General features: G+C 32.4%; 1 protein-coding gene across 1 annotated transcript; it reads left to right on the top strand.

The window, feature by feature from the left end:
* The first annotated feature begins 2,833 nt into the window (after positions 1-2,833).
* Positions 2,834-18,154, top strand: LOC110991300 (5-hydroxytryptamine receptor 2A). The gene is made up of 7 exons (XM_022256618.2): positions 2,834-3,230; positions 6,835-6,937; positions 8,818-8,947; positions 10,345-10,543; positions 11,814-11,937; positions 16,327-16,431; positions 17,095-18,154. Exons 1-7 carry the CDS (start codon positions 2,945-2,947, stop codon positions 17,984-17,986), a joined length of 1,839 nt encoding a protein of 612 aa, XP_022112310.2. The 5' UTR covers positions 2,834-2,944; the 3' UTR covers positions 17,987-18,154.
* The last annotated feature ends 199 nt before the right edge of the window (positions 18,155-18,353 follow it).

Below are 18,353 nucleotides of genomic sequence, written 5' to 3'. Positions count from 1 at the left end.
GTAATCGACAGGCATTTATTAACCGATTTCACATAAGGCGAACCAGTCTTACTTTTCTGTATACTTTTAATTTGATAATATTTGCCTATTTAGATGTAATATTTAAGTTTTCCAGCACGGGTGAATAATTTCATAATAGTGTGCATTATATTATATGATAACCTTAGAGAACAACTCAAATTATTTTAATCATAATAATAAATCGATTTAATTTTTATAAAAGTTGTCTTCTTTTATTAAGTCTGAAATCGAATATAAGAAACACTCAAAAATAGAAACAATAGGTTTGACCTTTAAACTTACTGAAGTACAAAACTTAAACTAAAAGCTTCGTAGCCATAAGTCTAATTCTGAAGTTCTTTATACAAGTCAATATAGAAGGTCACGATGATTCGTTCCCGCCACCGGCAGATAGCGGAGTTTTACGGAAATTAAGAAAATAAATTATTTTCGTCAGCATGCGATTGTCGGAAACAAGGACGTTTCGAGTAAGCAAATTAATAAGTTGAACGCTTTGCAAACACGCCAAGAAATGTTTTGTTTAATTGAAATGAAACTGTTTCGGTAATAAAAACAATGATAACTGAACTAGTAACATCGCCTATTAGATTAATAATATGATTTCATATGAAATAGATAATTTTTCTAAATCTGAATTAAGAAAATGAATGTTCATACTGTTTTCTTTTGTTCTTATTTACTATTTATTATATAAATAGTTTATAACAAACAAACAACAAATTATAATTGTGTGATGTTAACATAAACTAGATAAGTATAGTATTTCAGCACAGCAGAACAAACATAAATTTATAACAATTATACAATACACATCTATCTTTGTTGTGATAATATTTGAATAACTTAAATTTTCTCACAATGAAAGGTCGACAAAAATTGTATTTGGCATGTTTATTATTTGATGTGGTAAATACTGCACAACCTGAGTATTTGTACAAAAAGCTCCTCTGGCGTAGTAATGTCAACAAGCAACAAATAAGGAGTTGTACTCAGGAGCTCGCCATTCCCCAGCATCGGACAGCTTCATTTCGTGGGAGTTTTAAATATAGTGCGACGAAGTGTTGGAATGATATCCCTCCTCCGCTGAAGAGTCTTAAATTAAAGTCTAATTTTAGTCGCAGCTATAAAACTTATCTATTAACTCAACAAAAATCCCACGAAATCTAGTTTTTAATCCGCTAAAAAAAAAAAAATTGTAATAATAATAATAAAACTTAACAATTATTCTTATTTTAGCCTTCAATTTTACCTATTTACTTCACACCATATTACACAAGACTTTGTTACCGATATTGCTAAGTTTCAATAATACTATTATTATTTCCTACTGAGTATTAATATATTCTTTTTTTGCGATTGAGGCGCAAACTAGCTGATGTGGTCTCTGGCAGAATGACCAGCGCTGTGGAACACTCTGCTCCTCAGCATAATGCTGAGCCAGGGCCAATTACAGCCACAGCACACACGCAATATATACTTGAGACGGGCCGAAGGGGAAAAGGAAAAAAATAATTTACCTCTGTTTATATCTTTTATTTAATTTTTTCTCTTTGATTACTGCTGTGTTGTGTATTTATGTGTGTGTGTTTTGTTTGTAATAAATGATATGTCTATGTCTATGTCTATGTCTATGTCTAATATGCATTTATACTTTTCAATAAGGAATTGAATTGTATTTTCCCTACCGGATTTGACCCACTTAACATTTTTGTTGCAACCTAGTGCTGGGTTAACCACCAATATAATAATCACAAAAACCAACGTATCAGGTCCGCTTTTGCATTTTTATGAATGAGAAAATTCCAATTTTATTAGTCTTCGGATAATATAAAGACATTGTAAAAGTATCGCAAGTATTCACCCACGTTATTTAAAACAAATTAAATTAAATTAATAAGTCAATATAGATTTATGATTTCAAGATAAAACTGAATTCAAATACTTATTTAACAATCTCAATTATAATTCTAGTTCTGCTTATTCAACAAGTTTAAAGAACTGTAACAGTGCAAATCCGGAGCTTGTGGTAACTTTTAATAAGTCTTGTAAGAAAGCTATTTCTTTTATAATAATACTTGTTGAAGCAAGAACGAAATAAAAATTAATTATATATTAAATACTTATTATGGTTATTAAATGTTAGTTCTCAATAGAAATACATACAAAGAAATGTTACTTGAAAAGTCACTTCTAATAAGATCACTTTATGGAATGGGATAATTAGTGATTTATTTTTAAACTGTATGATTTTACACAAATAAATCAGTGGCCCTACAAACTCTTTAGGTCTTGGCCTCAGATTTCGAATCTGTTTCATGATCATTTATAAATCTTATAGGCAAGTAGGTGATCAGCCTCCAGTGCCTGACACACATTGTCGACTTTTTGGGTCTAAGACATGTCGGTTTCCGCACGATGTTTCCTTCACCGTTCGAACAAATGTTAAATGCGCACATAGAAAGAAAGTCCCCATTGGTGCACAGCCGGGTATCGAACCTACGACAGGTATGAGAGTCACACGCTGAAGCCACTAGGCCAACACTGCTGCTGATTTTACATAACAATATAAAAACTCAATAAACTCAGTACCGGTTAAATTACTACATTTATAATAACTTTATTATTTATAGCATGGTCGTGTTAAATTAATTTACGATACCAACAAAAATACTCAAAATGAATTGTCAATTGTGTTCCGGCGCAAAGCAGAAAACCGATAACACGATCCTGGTGTGAAATCACCAGCGACCCGACCTAAATTCAGACTTACACAAAGTAAATATTATCAATTTTCTTTCAGATGATAAATGAATCGAAGATGCGAGTATGAACATCGAAATGGACCCGCCGAACACAATATACCACATTTACGAAATAAGATGAATCACTTCCCCAAAATGAAATTGAAAACGAGTTTCACACAATGAACGAGACGTACGATATTTCCGCCGATGATGTAACTTGGATATTAAGTAACTATAGTTTTGGGAATGGAACGATCAGTGAGGCCGATGCGAATAATTGGTGGGCCCTTATAGCATTAGTACTAGTTGTGTGTACAGCTGCGGGCAATGTTTTGGTATGCTTAGCAATATACTTGGAGAGGCGGCTACAGAATGTGACGAACTATTTCCTGATGTCTTTGGCGATCACAGATCTCCTTGTCGCAGTGTTAGTTATGCCGGTTGGGATTTTGACGCTTGTGAGAGGTACGTGATTGCTTGGGATTTATTCAAGAGCAAGTGCCTTAATTTCTCTTGTCTACAGATATCACACAATCAAATGTGCTTGTGTTAAAATGACATATCCACGAATTGCAGGTTTCATAATTTATTTTTATTTTTTAGTTAGCAATTAATTGACGAAAATAAGTTAAATGAATATAAATGAATATAAATGAATAATATGGGATAATATATGAATAAATTCTTCATGCCGCTTTTCTATTAACTTTCTATAAACAAGAAAGCTAATTTAAATAAACTAAATTAGACTCTAGCAGAAGCTAATACAACAGTAATGGTTGCCTAGGCAACAGCGTTCGACTCTCATTCCTGAGGGTCGTTGTGTCGAACCTCGGCTCTTCACCAATGGACTATGCATATATATGATCCATGTCCATATTTAACAAGCGAGTGGCTCGCACGGTGAAGGGAAATATGTTGAAGACACGGGAATGTCATTAGCCCAAATAGAAGGCATGTATTAGGCATAGAAGGCAATTTGCTTAAAAACCATCGATGAAACGAAACAGGTATATCTAAGGCTCAAAAAGGTAGCACAATTGTTAATTGAACACAAACAAAAATTAAATACTGCGTAGTACGTAGTTATAGCTTTCTCAAATTAATTAGAGTTATAACTATATGTACAGGAAGACCACTTTAATATAAGAAAGATTTCTAAAAACAAAGTGGTTTTGTGTTTTTCCCTTTATATACTTATTTTATTCATTTCCTGAAGTTTAATTAGTTAATTAGCCAGCTAAACAGAATTCTTCTAATTAACTTTTAATTAGTTCATTTATGTAACCATTTTATTCAGAGACGGTCACATCAAAGCCGAGCTTTCTCTTAAAGTTTGTTTGACTAGAAAAAGTTTTTATTTAAGTGCGCAGTGCTGACAAGCATTCGCTTTATCTGTAAATTTGTAAAAATTATGTGTTACATTGTTACTCCAGATAACAACAATAACAGTTGCCATATGCTAAATAGATAAGATTTTTGAGCCTGTACCAGTAATTTAAGTTGCCCCTACTGACAGGCTTCTCCCTTTTAATTACGCGATTCTAAAGGTGACTGAAATCGATGGTTAAGATGACCTTATTAATTCCTCAACGAATGAACTATCGTCGGCGGGAAGGCTGAGAAGGCATGATAAAAAATATATATCGGATCTTTGTGTTTTTTTTTGTTTAAGCTAAAGCGCAATTAGAACCTGTTTTTACTGTTCTTTTTTTATTATAACAAACGGGCAGGAGAGTCACCTCATATAAAGTGATAAAAAATAAATCAGTGGCACTACAACCTCTTTAGGTTTTGGCCTCAGATTTCTGAATCTGTTTCATGATCAATTTTAAATCTAATAGGCAAGTAGGTGATCAGCGTCCTGTGCCTGACACACGTCGTCGACTTTTTGGGTCTAAGGCAAGCGGGTTTCCTCACGATGTTTCCTTCACCGTTCGAGCAAATGTTAAATGCGCACATAGAAAGAAAGTCCATTGGTGCACAGCCGAGGATCGAACCTACAACCTCAGGTATGAGATTCGCACGCTGAAGCCACTAGGCCAACACTGCTCTCATATAAAGTGATACTGCCGCCTATACTCACTACCAGAGGGCTCACAAGTAACTGTTTGGCCGCTCAGAATTTCTATAAGGACCTAAGTCGAATTGGTTCGGAAATACTTCAGTGGTATTTTGATATTGACAAGATATATAAAGCGCGCTAAGTAAAAACATAACAAAGCACATTACTGCTGAAACATAGATTTATTTCAAGCCAAAATGATAAAGGCACATCTCACACCTTAATATAATTATAATGATGGGCTTTGTCCTCGAATGCTGACGTCATTGAAACCACCCTTAGAAGCCACTGTTGTCAGTTTCAAACCGAGCGTTCCTTTAAATTAATAACCTTCTATTAGGCCTGTGCAAGGTATTTCACTTAACAATTAGAACCAAAGGCTTACGCACAAATTCTGTTTCTAATTTAAATTACCTGTTTTGTAAGAAAACAATATCTAATTTGTATTTACTCTAATACAATAATTTTAAATGTTGTCATTCCAGTGCCAAGTCATTTAAAACAATTCTAATAATTTTTATATAGAAATAGGAACTTAGAAACAGACAATCTCTATGTTATATGTTTTATGGATCAATGAATTGTTCGAGCTTAATGGAATCGTGAAAATCGGAAGTTTTATTGTGTTTATAACAATAAGGGTCTGTTTCACAATGTCCGGATCCAAATAAGCTATTTATTACTTATTAGTAGGATAAACAGTATTTTTCGTTCACGACTGATAGCGCTATTCGTCATGAAATGCCAAGTATCTTATTCCGAACTTGACAGCACCACAAAAATTATTTATATATAATATATATATTCATTATTATAAATAAATTCGCTCATAGCCTTAGGGCTGATTGCAAATTACCGCAAAAAAAACATATATTACTTTTATAATAAAGAATTATTGTATGTAAGAGAATAATATTTTATTTAAGTTAATTCCCTTTGGTAATATACGGGGCTTACATGGAAATAGCTGAATGTCTAGTAACAAAATGATGGCAATTTATAAATGTCCGTATTTAGCCGTGGCGGTTAGACGAACAAGTTTGTTACCCTGAACAATGTCGTTTATAATGTGCCAAAGTTACGTGTAATATTTTATTAATGCTAGTTTAGATATAAAATGTCATTACGTTAATTGCATTCGATTAAAAATAGTTATATTTTGAATTTGTCACAATTTGTCATCGTGCTATGTCATTTTATTTTATTAAATGTTGGGGCACGCATCTCATACGCGAGAAAATCCGTAGCACTATCTTTTAACTTAAAGAATACGAACGTATTATTAGACTAACTATTTTAAATTATTAAATTACACATTTTGGGATTTTATGTCTTAAAAATAATACCATCCAAATGACCCTCGCGTTCGCGCACTCAATTAGTTGAACAATAAAATTACTTATGACAGCTCGGCAGGTGGACTCAGTACTGATGGCTGCCATTTCGTGATGGATAATTTCTTTCATTTGCTCCAGAGAGCTTATTAGCGTAGACTTTAGATTTAATATAACCCCACAACAAAAATCCATAGGGGTTAAATCAGGAATGTGCAGAGGCCAATTTAAGTTACCTCTCCTGGAGATCAATGTGCCTGAGAAAATTTCACAAACTCGTGGCAGAGACGTATTGGACAGGTGTGACGTTGTTCCGTCCTGCTAGAACCATGTTCTTTAGTTACAGCCAGGAAAGTTTTGAAGTTCATCAAGTAGTCGTCTAACATTTCATCACATAGCGCTCTGAAACTAAATGTAAGCTTTCTTTTGAGAGATAACAAGTGTTATTACGAAGAAGCGGTTAATATTTCAGTTTCTATGTAACAATTTAATTTTCTGTGTAATTAGACTGTTTTCTTATATAAATTTAATTAATTTTAAAGTATTTACTACGTATTTTTTTTAAGTAAGTGTGGAAATAAATATAGCGTATTACTACGGGATAAGAGTTTTAATAATTTCAAAAATACAAATACCTCTTTCATGCAGATTAATGAAGAGTTCCTTACAGGCTACTTTCCGTTGCCAGCGGTGTACTGCCTGGTATGGGTGTGCCTCGACGTGTTGTTGTGTACAGCCTCCATCATGCATTTGTGCACCATAAGCGTCGACAGGTGGGTGTCACAGAATATAATTAGATAGAAATAGTTTCCCAGGTGCCCTTAATATAAATGACCTGATATATTCAAAACGAAATAGGCAATTAAAATGTCATCAATAAAAAGTAGAGTATTTTTGCTTAATCCAAATTTATTGACTATGTTCGGTATAATGGGAAAACATTTTCTTGTGTTGGCTTTATTTGTATATATTAATTATTTTTGCCGGGAGCTTCAAACTGTTACAGACCTGAGCATCGGTTTTTTGTATCTGTTCAATAATTAATTTTTATACAAGTCTGATTGTGTCGATTTTTTTGATCAAAGTCATTATTTTCTTCCTTTTTTCTCCGTTCGTACGTAATGCGTTGAAAAATCTCATTTAACACAATTGGAGGTGAACGCACCATCTTGGGCTTGAATGTCGCATATCTATTAATTACTTTTCGTCGCTATCAATAATACTGTCTCTCTTGATACATATATTTTAAGGAGAATTAGGAAAGTCATCATTAACATATACATTAGTTCGAAATATTCGTATTCTAACAAATGCATTTATAAAGTCATAAAATTAATTTTTAAACTCATAAAAATGGATTTGGTAAAATACGAAACTGGAGTAAAGTAATCTCGCGAGAAATCTCCTTACTTTCCGGAACTTAATGATGTAATCAGTGCAGCAATTTTTACTCTTTTTAAACCACTATTGAAACTATAAGTGGAACATCTTCGTAAAAGATAATTTTTGATAGAAATTATTAAGTAGATATGAGCGTAAAATCGTAATAAATATAAACCTTTTACTTGTGTGGGGATAAAATGAAAGACTGTGATGTGAAAAGTTGTTAGACAATATTTTTTTATATGACAATCTTATTTAGTAATTTATCCCTACGACGCCTATGACAATTCACATCAAACGTATTGTTTTTATTGACAATGGACATCTATTACTTAACATTGACAGAATTTATTAGTATATTCCCATATTTATATTATTACATACATTCTGGTTAGCTGATATTTTGCTTTCTAGGCCTCATATGCTAGTTTTCTATACAATTAATTTAAGTGTCAAGCATACTTGATTTCTCTAAACCTTTGAAAATAAAATTTTTTTACAATAGTAAACGTGTCTTAACTATAAGTTAAGACACGTTTACTATTGTAAAAAATTACTAAATACAAATTAACTAAATACATCTGGTTTTGAATACAGGAAAATGACTAAGACATTTTGATGCGGTGGAGTTATTTTTTCTATCAGTCATTTCCCGGATTTGTTATCTACGGTCGTCAGACTACGCACGTTAAACAAGCTTAATGAAAAAACTATTTCAGAACAATTCAGTTGTTATATGTAGGTTTTAGGTTATTCCTTCCAATGATTGTTACGGCCTAATTAAAATAATAATTAAACAAATAGAACCAACGGGATTGATTAACCAGATGATATGTCACGGTGGATTCTTGTCGTATCTCTACAGATTCAGGGTTATACAAATAATATGTTCTTGTAGAAATAGAGAAGAGACTGTGTTACATGTCCTGACCGACTGTCCTATGTATGGATACGACTGAACAAGCTATGAGAATAAAAGTAACTGAAACAAAGTTACAAGAAATAAGGTTCAACTAGGTTAAGAGGCATCTTTCTGGAATTAGTTATACAAAAAACTGTTTAAAGAAATAGATAATAGGTAGTACATAATAATCTGGGTTACCAATACCATTTCCTTAAGTTGTATAAATATACTTAAGGTCCTTCATATCTTCAACGACAACGTAGTAGCTAGAAAATATATAAAAATATGTAGATTTAGGTTTAAAAAATTGGTCACTTACTTGAATTTGTATTTTATATTAGAAACTAAAATTATTTTTGTTTACAGATATCTTTCTTTGAGGTATCCGATGAGATTCGGTCGAAACAAGACGAGGAAGAGAGTGACAATCAAGATTATGTTCGTTTGGATTTTATCTACCGCCATGAGTCTCCCTCTCAGTTTGATGTATTCTAAGGTATGTTCAAAAAGAAGTAAAGGAAGTGCAATTACATAAAACTTAAATATTTAAGGGTTTAAAAATGGAAAACATTTAAATAATATATTGCATTGTATCCTAATTAAGACAAACGTATACATATCATATTTATACGTCAAGGCTCGGCGACAGATAAGACATTGAAATCAACTGTCAATAAGATCGGTTAAGACCGTTTAAGAGAGAGAGTGAGTGAGAAAGGGAGTTCGAGAAAAAATACACGCCATTGGTTGATGTATTTAAATATTACGTTTGTAGTTACATATTAGAACATTAAATGGCAATTCTGTCGCGTCTGGTGCAGTAAACGCACATTATTTATTTATTTATATTATCTTTAGCACGTATACAGTGTTAATATAGATATACAAATACATTAAGTGATATACTAATACATGATTGGTAGTTATTCGTTTACAAAGAAGTTTCACTTCTGACATGTGTACTTTGTACGCAGGCACTTTTTTACCTTTAGTGCTTATGGGCAAAGTTTTGTTCTTTTTACTATGATTGTGTTGTGATGTATTTAAGGTACATTCTAAATCGAATTAGGCAAAGAAAGTGTCCCTAGGAACACCTACACAGACTAAATTGCGACATTGTCGTTTTGTATTTGATGCACATAACTCTATTGTTAATTCAAATTCCAGTTTGGGTTGGTTGATTAGCGTTTCAGATAGTTATAATATATAATAGACTTTATAATTGTAACTACTAGATTATTAGGAGTTCGATTTTAAATCACTCTACGTTAATACAGATTTTGATGGAATAATATAATTTATTGATGACGTAATTAGTTAACTCCATTCGTTATATCATGTAGGGAATTTATTTAATAACGCTTATCTTAGGAATCTCGTCTACGACCAAAACTTTGGCATAGGTTTAAAGTACCGATAATCGTATATGAATCAAACTAAAAATTCAATTATAAAAAGGATTTATAAAACAAACTGTTTGATTATAACCAAATGAAATAATATATTCTAAATTAGTAGAATATTTATATAAATATATAAATAAGCCAACATTATATAGAAATTCTATTAGTAATTTTAATTTTAACGAAGGAACATGAAGTCTTTAATTTTATAACAATAGCAACACCGGGCACAGACACCTTACTGTTGTGTCAGTGAACTTTGTATCCGGCTCATAAATAAATTTAAAAAAAACTCATACAGGTTATATGTATCGATCTGTTAGTTGGGCTTCGTTCTTTGAGCTAAAATTTCAAGACCTCTTCAGATCTCCCGCGACAGTGCCTGGTGGTTATCACCAATCTTTCGAATCCACCGATGCAGACTTTTTCATTTATATTACATTGTCAGCATTGCAGTATTATTATAAAAAAAATGTTTTACTTGTTTCAGAATGAAGAATCAGTACTAATAGGGGGTTCTTGTCAAATTCCGGATCCCCTATACAAAGCGATTGGATCCGTTATATCCTTTTATATTCCTCTGGGTGTGATGCTGCTTACGTATGCCCTGACTGTACAGCTTCTTGCAAGGCAAAGGAAAGGCCTCGGGCAAGGATGGGCAGCAGGCTGGCTTGGTGGGGTTCCTATCGGTATTAGTTTTATACAAAAAAACTTTTTGCTTTTTGAGTCACAATATGCTTTTAGAAACTTTTAACCATTATTTAACGATAATATTAGTTTAATTTAATTGTAAGTCCAATTCTTTTTTTATTTTTTTTATACATTGTACTTTCAGTTTTCTTGCATAAAATATGCTAGGAATGTAACGGGTAGAAGTAATAATAATTATTATAGAAGCCTTAAAAGTAAACTGAGAAATTAATATTAATTGGCAACTGCCAACGAAATGGATGACGTCACAGTTTTAAAAACATTTCCGCAAGTCGTGCTTAGTCAGGTACATTCTGATATAACGACGATAAATACGATTTTGTTGACAGAAGTAAATTCATTTGCAATAATTAATTGTTTAATATAATTTTTCTAATAACTAGACAATATATTTTATTTACATATATGTATATAAAAATCTATTGAATATACACATACCTCTATTCCTTTGCCTTCTGGAAAAAATCCTATGATTTTCCTGGACAGGACAAAATATGAAATTCTTATCATTAGAGATATTCCTATTCGTTACGAATTTAGATCAAACGTTTTGTATAGGTACACTATTGTCCGTACATTATTGTTGAATTTCAATACAAAACACATTTCTCAATTCCATCGCTATATTGGAGTAGTATATTGTTTGTTTTTTAATGTGGTTGACTTTTAAAATATTTACACCAATATTGAAATTAAATGAGCATAAGTACTTCCCGTATTTTACTACAATCACAGAGCTTATAATTACGTTTCAAGTATTTATATTGTATGTCATTAAAACTTGTTTTTATTAAGGAAAAATATTACAACAAAAAATACAAAGTACGCGGAGATTTATGATTAAAAACTATTATCTAATGTAATTAAATACTACTGAGCAAATTATTTATTTCATTTAATATTAGTATAAGAAATACACGTTACTTTATATATAATTACTGTTATAGCCAGCTTTGATGAATCGCCAGATTCATTATATACTTGATCAAAACGTTTGAAGATTTCTTTCGTCTTAAGAGGGTTTGAGTTATACTTATGCGTATGAAAATCCCAACCTAACAGCTAAGCTAAAAGTGTAATCTTGTTTAAAAAAACATTTGGTGACCCTTCTATGTAAGCATTTCATAACCTTTTACACGATTATACGGGCATTGCGTACACATAAAATTATTTGCTTCTAGATACTTCGACGATAGACAAAAACTCTTCAACTTTACTAATGTGGTATAACTTCCTTTGTTTACATAGAACGCCGATGTACTTGGAAGAGGTTTCTCAGTCCTAGAAGCGGTACCCCACAACATTCAGCTGCTTCAACTGAAACTGAATTACCACCGATTGACACTAGAGATCTGTGGCTTCAGGACTCGAGGTACGCCTTTCTCAGGATATATGCATGTCAGTTACCGCTTATCCTGTAGAATGCATGTCTTTTTACGCACTTGCGTTGCTATGTAATTAGAGTACCTACATCCTTCGACCTCATTCCTACGTGTCATTATTTAAAATATACGCATCAATAAAGTATTTTTATTGAATCTTATATATAAAAATACTTTCATTTTACTTATGTTAGTATATTTATTTATATGATGAAACTATATTATACTAAAATTTTCCTTAGGTTTAACGTATTACAATTATAAATAAGCTTATTTAATTATTTTATACTACAGCAATATTCATATAAAAGTAAGTAAGTAATGAATAAGTTAAGGCTGTCTAGTAATTAAAAAAAACTCGCACCTTTTTGAATTTAAATGGATTATGTCTTTGACAACCACAAACAAGATATTTTAACACCGTCAGAAGGCTTTAATTTACAGTTCAGCTTTTGTGTGTCAGTTTTAACCTTTTAATGCGATAAAATATTAAAAGACTTATAATTCTGAGTACTTCGTTTTAAATCTTCTTCGTTATACGGTATACTCTGAATAACCCTGAATCAGGACTGTAATACAATATTCAGAGTACTTGCCAGCACCCAGTTTGCACCTAAAGGCGTAATAGTGATATTAGTACATTATAAGAAAACTTTTATAAGATTCAAAGAATTAACGCAAAGTTATTATATTGTTTACATAGCTTTTAATTTTGAACTCGATGAGATACAAAACGCGTCAGCGATAGCTTCTAAATATCCATCAAAGAAAAGTTTTTGAAATGAGAATCTTATGTAATCTAATAACAATACAGTATAGTTAATGCGTTTGTTTTGTGGCGAAAACATCCCCGGTATCAACCTTCTTTATAAACTAATTCTTTATATTATTTGTCGGTGAGTTTCATTTATTATTGATGGAAGTCAACCGTGATTAATTTGTCTTCCGAAATCATTTTCGTAATTCGCAATTATTGCTATGGGGATAATAAATAAACATTAAAACAAATGAAACTGTATCGTAAAGGAAACACTTTTGAACATTAATTTCCCTAAAGAATATTTCGGAGCCTTCAAGCTAAGTGAGGAAGTCACAACATTGAACATTTTCTTAAAACAATCCACGATATGAAAATTTGCGAAAATTTTTGTATACATATGTATGACATAAATACAAATTTAATTTACTAATAAAATATGCACCGTTACCAAAGGTATATTAAATAGAAGAAATATACTCACAAAGAGAAATAAATTAAAGCTTTTTGTAACCGTATTCCTGTTACGTTTATTACTCAGTACTTGAGTTGAGTAAAGCAATTTTAATTGGTGTGTTTAAAAACTGCCTGAAACTAAAATATCAGTAATGAAACATATGAATTATATAATTTCTCTAAGTAGAATTTATTCCTTTGTTTTTCTACTTTTGGTGCCGTGGTTTCCTCCGGTGCCAGATGTAGAACTCGGTGTTTACTCCCTTTTTGATGAGTGCATCCCCCTCCATAATTTTTCCCTCCCGCTGTTATTCTAGGATTTTGCCCATCGCAATTATTTGAAATCGTTAATAGTTGTAATACACATGGCCCAGGGACTCAACTTTCCGTTGCTGGATATTCCCTGGCGTGTACCTATAAGATCTTACATAAGTAATGGCAGGAAATTAATTGAGGAGTCCCAGTCCCAGTTGAAGTCTACCCCCCCTCCCCCGACCTACATCCCCTGGATGGAGGAAAAATATAATGTCAATTACGCAAAAAAAATTACTGGTAGAGTAAATAGGGAAAAGAGATTTAGCCTCTAGTGTTTTTGGTTTTTAAGAAAGAGACACTTTATCATTTCATTTTTACCATTACAAAAACTCATAGAAGTATTTGTTTTAATAATATAAAAGATATTTGTAACGACAGCCCTCATCGAATCAATAAATAATAATTTTGCTCGTAGCCTTACCTAAGTTATTTTATTCAAACAATCATAGCCAGGTTCCTTTTATGTGTATTAGCGTACACCAATGCAAATTATTGTAAGTATACACTGTTATATGTACCTACAAAAAATCCCAGCTGCGTCTGTCTTCTGTATGAACGCATCAAATACATAATACTACCAAATATATTTTTGCATTAATTGATTGATTTAAGATGATTTACAGCTGTAAATGCATGTTTCAAATTTCGTTTGATAACTAATTATATTAGAATAACGATTTAGTAATTGCAAAAGAACTATATATTTAGAACATTATTATCTACTACCAACATACATTAACACCAGTTAAGTTGGATGATAGATATATAAGAGTTTTTGCTTTTCTATTCAAGGATTCCGCTTTTTATGCGCGAATTTAATGACGTGGAATAAGTGATACCATAATGATCCTATGTTCCAAAATAAATAAATAAATAAACGTATAACGTATTTTTGAAAAAGCGAAAACGATAGGAGAATTGTCTAAAACGACATAAATATATACACGTGTCACTTGTGTGTGTAACGGTTATTTAAATTTTACAATATTAATTTAGCAAAGATTTAGTCCTTAATATATTTTAAAAACGCAATGTAAAAATTATATTACATTACTTACATAACTCTTTTTGAGTCCTTTTCAGTAATCGTATTCAGCGACTGAGAAGAATAATTTAAATGAATACACGCGTAGAATATGTTTATGAGTTCCACTAATTATAATAATGCCTAAGCAAATTAACGTTCTTAGCTTGTTTACAGTTAATTAAATAAAATTTAATTGCCTGACGTAGTCTGTATACTCACATATATTTTATCGAGTAAATTAATATGCGTAAATTAAATTGTGGTATTTATTATCTTGTATAAAAGACTTAATAAAGGAGGTTACCCTTATTAGGCTTTTGCATTTGTATCTTATTTTTTTTTAAGTAGAAACTAGCTGTCTATATTTACATTTATTTTATTGTATAGTGTACATTGGTATTAAAGAATTAATTTAAAAATATCTAGAATTATCTATACGTGTTTAAGTATACAGACAACGACAGACAGTAAAATGTCATTTAAATAACTGAAATCGAGCTTAGAACGTGAGTTTCTTTAGTCATCCGTTTTTTTTGCAAATGAGTTTATTAAGCCGGAGGTCGTGCCCCGCGCGATTTTTTGGTGAAATTAGTTTTATGCAATAAGTTTCATGAAGGAGAGTGCCTGTGCTGTGTGGTCGTTTGTATTTCGACGAATTCGTGTGATAAAGACTTAAAACTATTTGTAACGCTTCTCGCCATATCTATCTTCTTCATATATTCTATTAAACAGCGAGAAGAATCTCAGCAAAAGAAATATATTATCTTCACTCGTCCGAAAATAGTTTTGATATATATTAGGATCTGCATCTGCTAATTCAGAGACTGACTACATTGCACCCAAAAGCTTTCTTGATAATGGTTATCATTATAACCTTGAATCCACCAACATTAGCATTTAAGTTTACAACAACGTTAGCATTTAAGTTTATAGAGAAATTTTTCTTTAGATGCATTGAATGTAGAACAATAAAACTTTGGTGCTAATGGAGCCATGGTTACTGCGATAACTCATGACAGTAGTTATTTTACGAAATTATTTTCGCATATATCGATACTAATTTCGTGAAACTGATTTCACAATAATTTCGTAATGTAATTCCGGCTTGACGATTATTGTGAAACCAAATTAAAAAATATATATATAACATTCTAACAAGTCTTTTTTCATTAAGCAATAAAATGTTACAAGTTCATTACAGTAGTTGCATGTTACGATTAACGTAATAAAGCTAATCCTTAATTAATCTTGTAGTGTTCTTTTTGTAGGAGTTTAAATGTGTCTTAACTATATTGAGTAGATATAGTTGAAAAGCATTTTAACATTGTTACATAAATATAATATTGATTTAAATTATTGTTTCAATGTTTTGCTTCTTTTAGTTCGTTAAGTTTACTCCTATATCATAACGGCTTAAAGAAAATATACTTTAGCCGGTTTAAAACTAAGTTATTTACAACTGACAGGTTGTCTTAATTAAGACAAATTAACAATATATGTTCAGTGTAGCATGCTCGTGCTTGAGAAAGAAACTCGCATGAATCTGGTAACTTTTTCTTCTGGCCGTACCATCTTCACAAAAATTTACAGTGCTTTTAAAGTGCAAGAGTTTCAGTAGTAGTAGATATTGTGATGATGTTGAAAAAAAATTATAAGGGAAATTGATTGTGTTACCGTTACTCACACAGGTGTAGTTCTTGACGTTACTGTCAAATATAACGTCAGAAACTACAACTAACATCATAATCCTCTGTCACATGTAGTGTCAGAATATTGAGTTGCTTTTTACTTGTCAATGTGTTGTGTTGTATACTTGTTGCACAGTGAGCCTGCTCCGTCAGCAATGAGCGCACTGCATCATTTTGGGGCAGAGATGTTGCGTCTGTCGCGCGGCTTGGAAGCTTCTGCTGCAGCTAAGACATCCAAAGGGTATATAGCACTAAATGTTCGCTTCACATATTAAGGCATACTTAGCGAGTCAATAAGTTTTAATGGTATTCATGTGAGACTTGGGTAATACGTGGAAAGTAGTTTTGTTCAATTAATTCAGTCAAGTTCCTTTAGCTCAAAGGAATGTGATTAATTTGTTCTTATATAAAAGTTTAGAAATTTCATGGATTTAATTATAATAAAAAACGAAATGGAGATTAATATGCTGAGTATGTCTTGGTTAATGAGATACATGGCTTATAAGTGTATCTGATATTCAAGCTTGAAGAAAATACTTATTGTAAGACTAAGCATTAAATAAGGCGCTTTGCATATGTTTATGCAAGGCGCCATGAGCCAAATTCAAAACAAGGAAATTTGTTTTATGGTACACACATTTACACAGACCCGATGTTTTTAAGTATTCACTGCATTATACAATAATTAGTTATGGTGTGTCTATGGTACTTACAACTTGGCTTTAAACGTAGGGTCAGGTTTTAACAAACAGCTTGGACTCACCCAGGATTCGAATACACGACCGCAGAATTAAAGAAATACCTTACTAAGCAACCCGGTTCTGTTTGTTTGTCAGTTTAGAGAAGTATTCCGGTATGAGTTTGGTCGTAGACAAGTAAAATATTTTTTATATATCTTTCACAGAACCAATATATCCGATAAGGGTGGTATGCTTACACCAGGCTCGTTGAGCGTATCATCCAGTTCACCATCATCTATGTTACTGGACAAAAGACGACCGTCATCCACATGTGACCCTAACACACCACTACACCGCGCTAGAAGTGCTTCTGACGATGAAAGCAATGATGGTCTTCTAGCTCCAGTCACATTAACAGCAAAATCAAGAAGTTCTGAAGATGGCCTACTTCTGCCTCCACCTTGCACTTGCCCCTATTTTGGGTCAGACTCAACTCCCCCGCGGCGTACTACAGAAGTCATAATAGTTCCTGGTGGGGATATCAATGGATGTAACGGTTATCCTAGGAACGGAACTCAAAACTCTGAAGAATCTCCAAACTTTTTTAGACGCCCAAGTAGAGGTGCATCTTCTATAGTGACCTGGGAAGAGGCCAGAAGATTTCGACGTGGTTCAAGCTTTGGCGCTAGGACAGCCTTATCCACGCCAGTAAGAACCATTCGAAACCAAAGATCAATCAATTGTCGCCCTCAAGGCTCAACGTCTACACCACAAAGACAAACGCCCAGGACACATCATTCTAGAAATTCCAGTGTCATATCACGAAATTCCTCTCGACATGGAAGAATACTGCGCCTAGAACAGAAAGCAACCAAAGTTCTTGGGGTAGTTTTTTTTACATTTGTTGTGCTATGGGCGCCATTTTTCATTCTGAATATGGTACCAGCAGTATGTCCAGAATGTGAAAAGAGAATACCGATATGGGTATTCGATTGTGTACTTTGGTTGGGTTATGCCTCATCTATGGTGAATCCTATTTTCTATACAATTTTTAATAAGGTGTTTAGGCAGGCCTTCAAAAAGGTGCTTTTGTGTCAGTATTGTAAAAAGAGATAGCCAGCACCCTGGGAGCGTATCCGACCATCCTCTGATCCAGGCCTTGGAGCGCTCTCAGTAAATAGAAACGTAAGATCTCAATTTGTGTAAACAGAGCTTTAAGTAAAAACGCTTTTAGGTAAAACTAGTCGTAGTTTTAAGGAAAAAACATTTTTTTTCTAGTCGTACTCGTTAAGATATTTTTATTATTTATTTTATTAATTTAATTAAAACTTCGTTACATTACAATATAACAATTAAACATAGTTAAATGAAAAGGAGAGCAACTGGGCAGCCTTATCGCTTTCGAGCGATCTTTTCCAGGCAACCACTGTGAGAGAAGAAAAACTATGTATTAAATTACATAAGGTAGGCAAGAAGTGCAAAA

This window comes from Pieris rapae, chromosome 10 (assembly GCF_905147795.1).
Source record: "Pieris rapae chromosome 10, ilPieRapa1.1, whole genome shotgun sequence".
Lineage (NCBI taxonomy): Eukaryota > Metazoa > Arthropoda > Insecta > Lepidoptera > Pieridae > Pieris > Pieris rapae.
The sequence above is the reverse complement of the archived record's forward strand: the minus strand, read 5'-3'. Positions and strand labels throughout refer to the sequence as shown.

Excerpts from the sequence above, each read along its gene's own strand:
- LOC110991300 (XM_022256618.2), top strand. The coding sequence starts at position 2,945 with ATGAACGAGACGTACGATATTTCCGCCGATGATGTAACTTGGATATTA. Across the intron at positions 6,938-8,817 it reads TGCACCATAAGCGTCGACAG|ATATCTTTCTTTGAGGTATC; the intron begins GTGGGTGTCACA and ends TTTTGTTTACAG. Across the intron at positions 11,938-16,326 it reads CTGTGGCTTCAGGACTCGAG|TGAGCCTGCTCCGTCAGCAA; the intron begins GTACGCCTTTCT and ends CTTGTTGCACAG.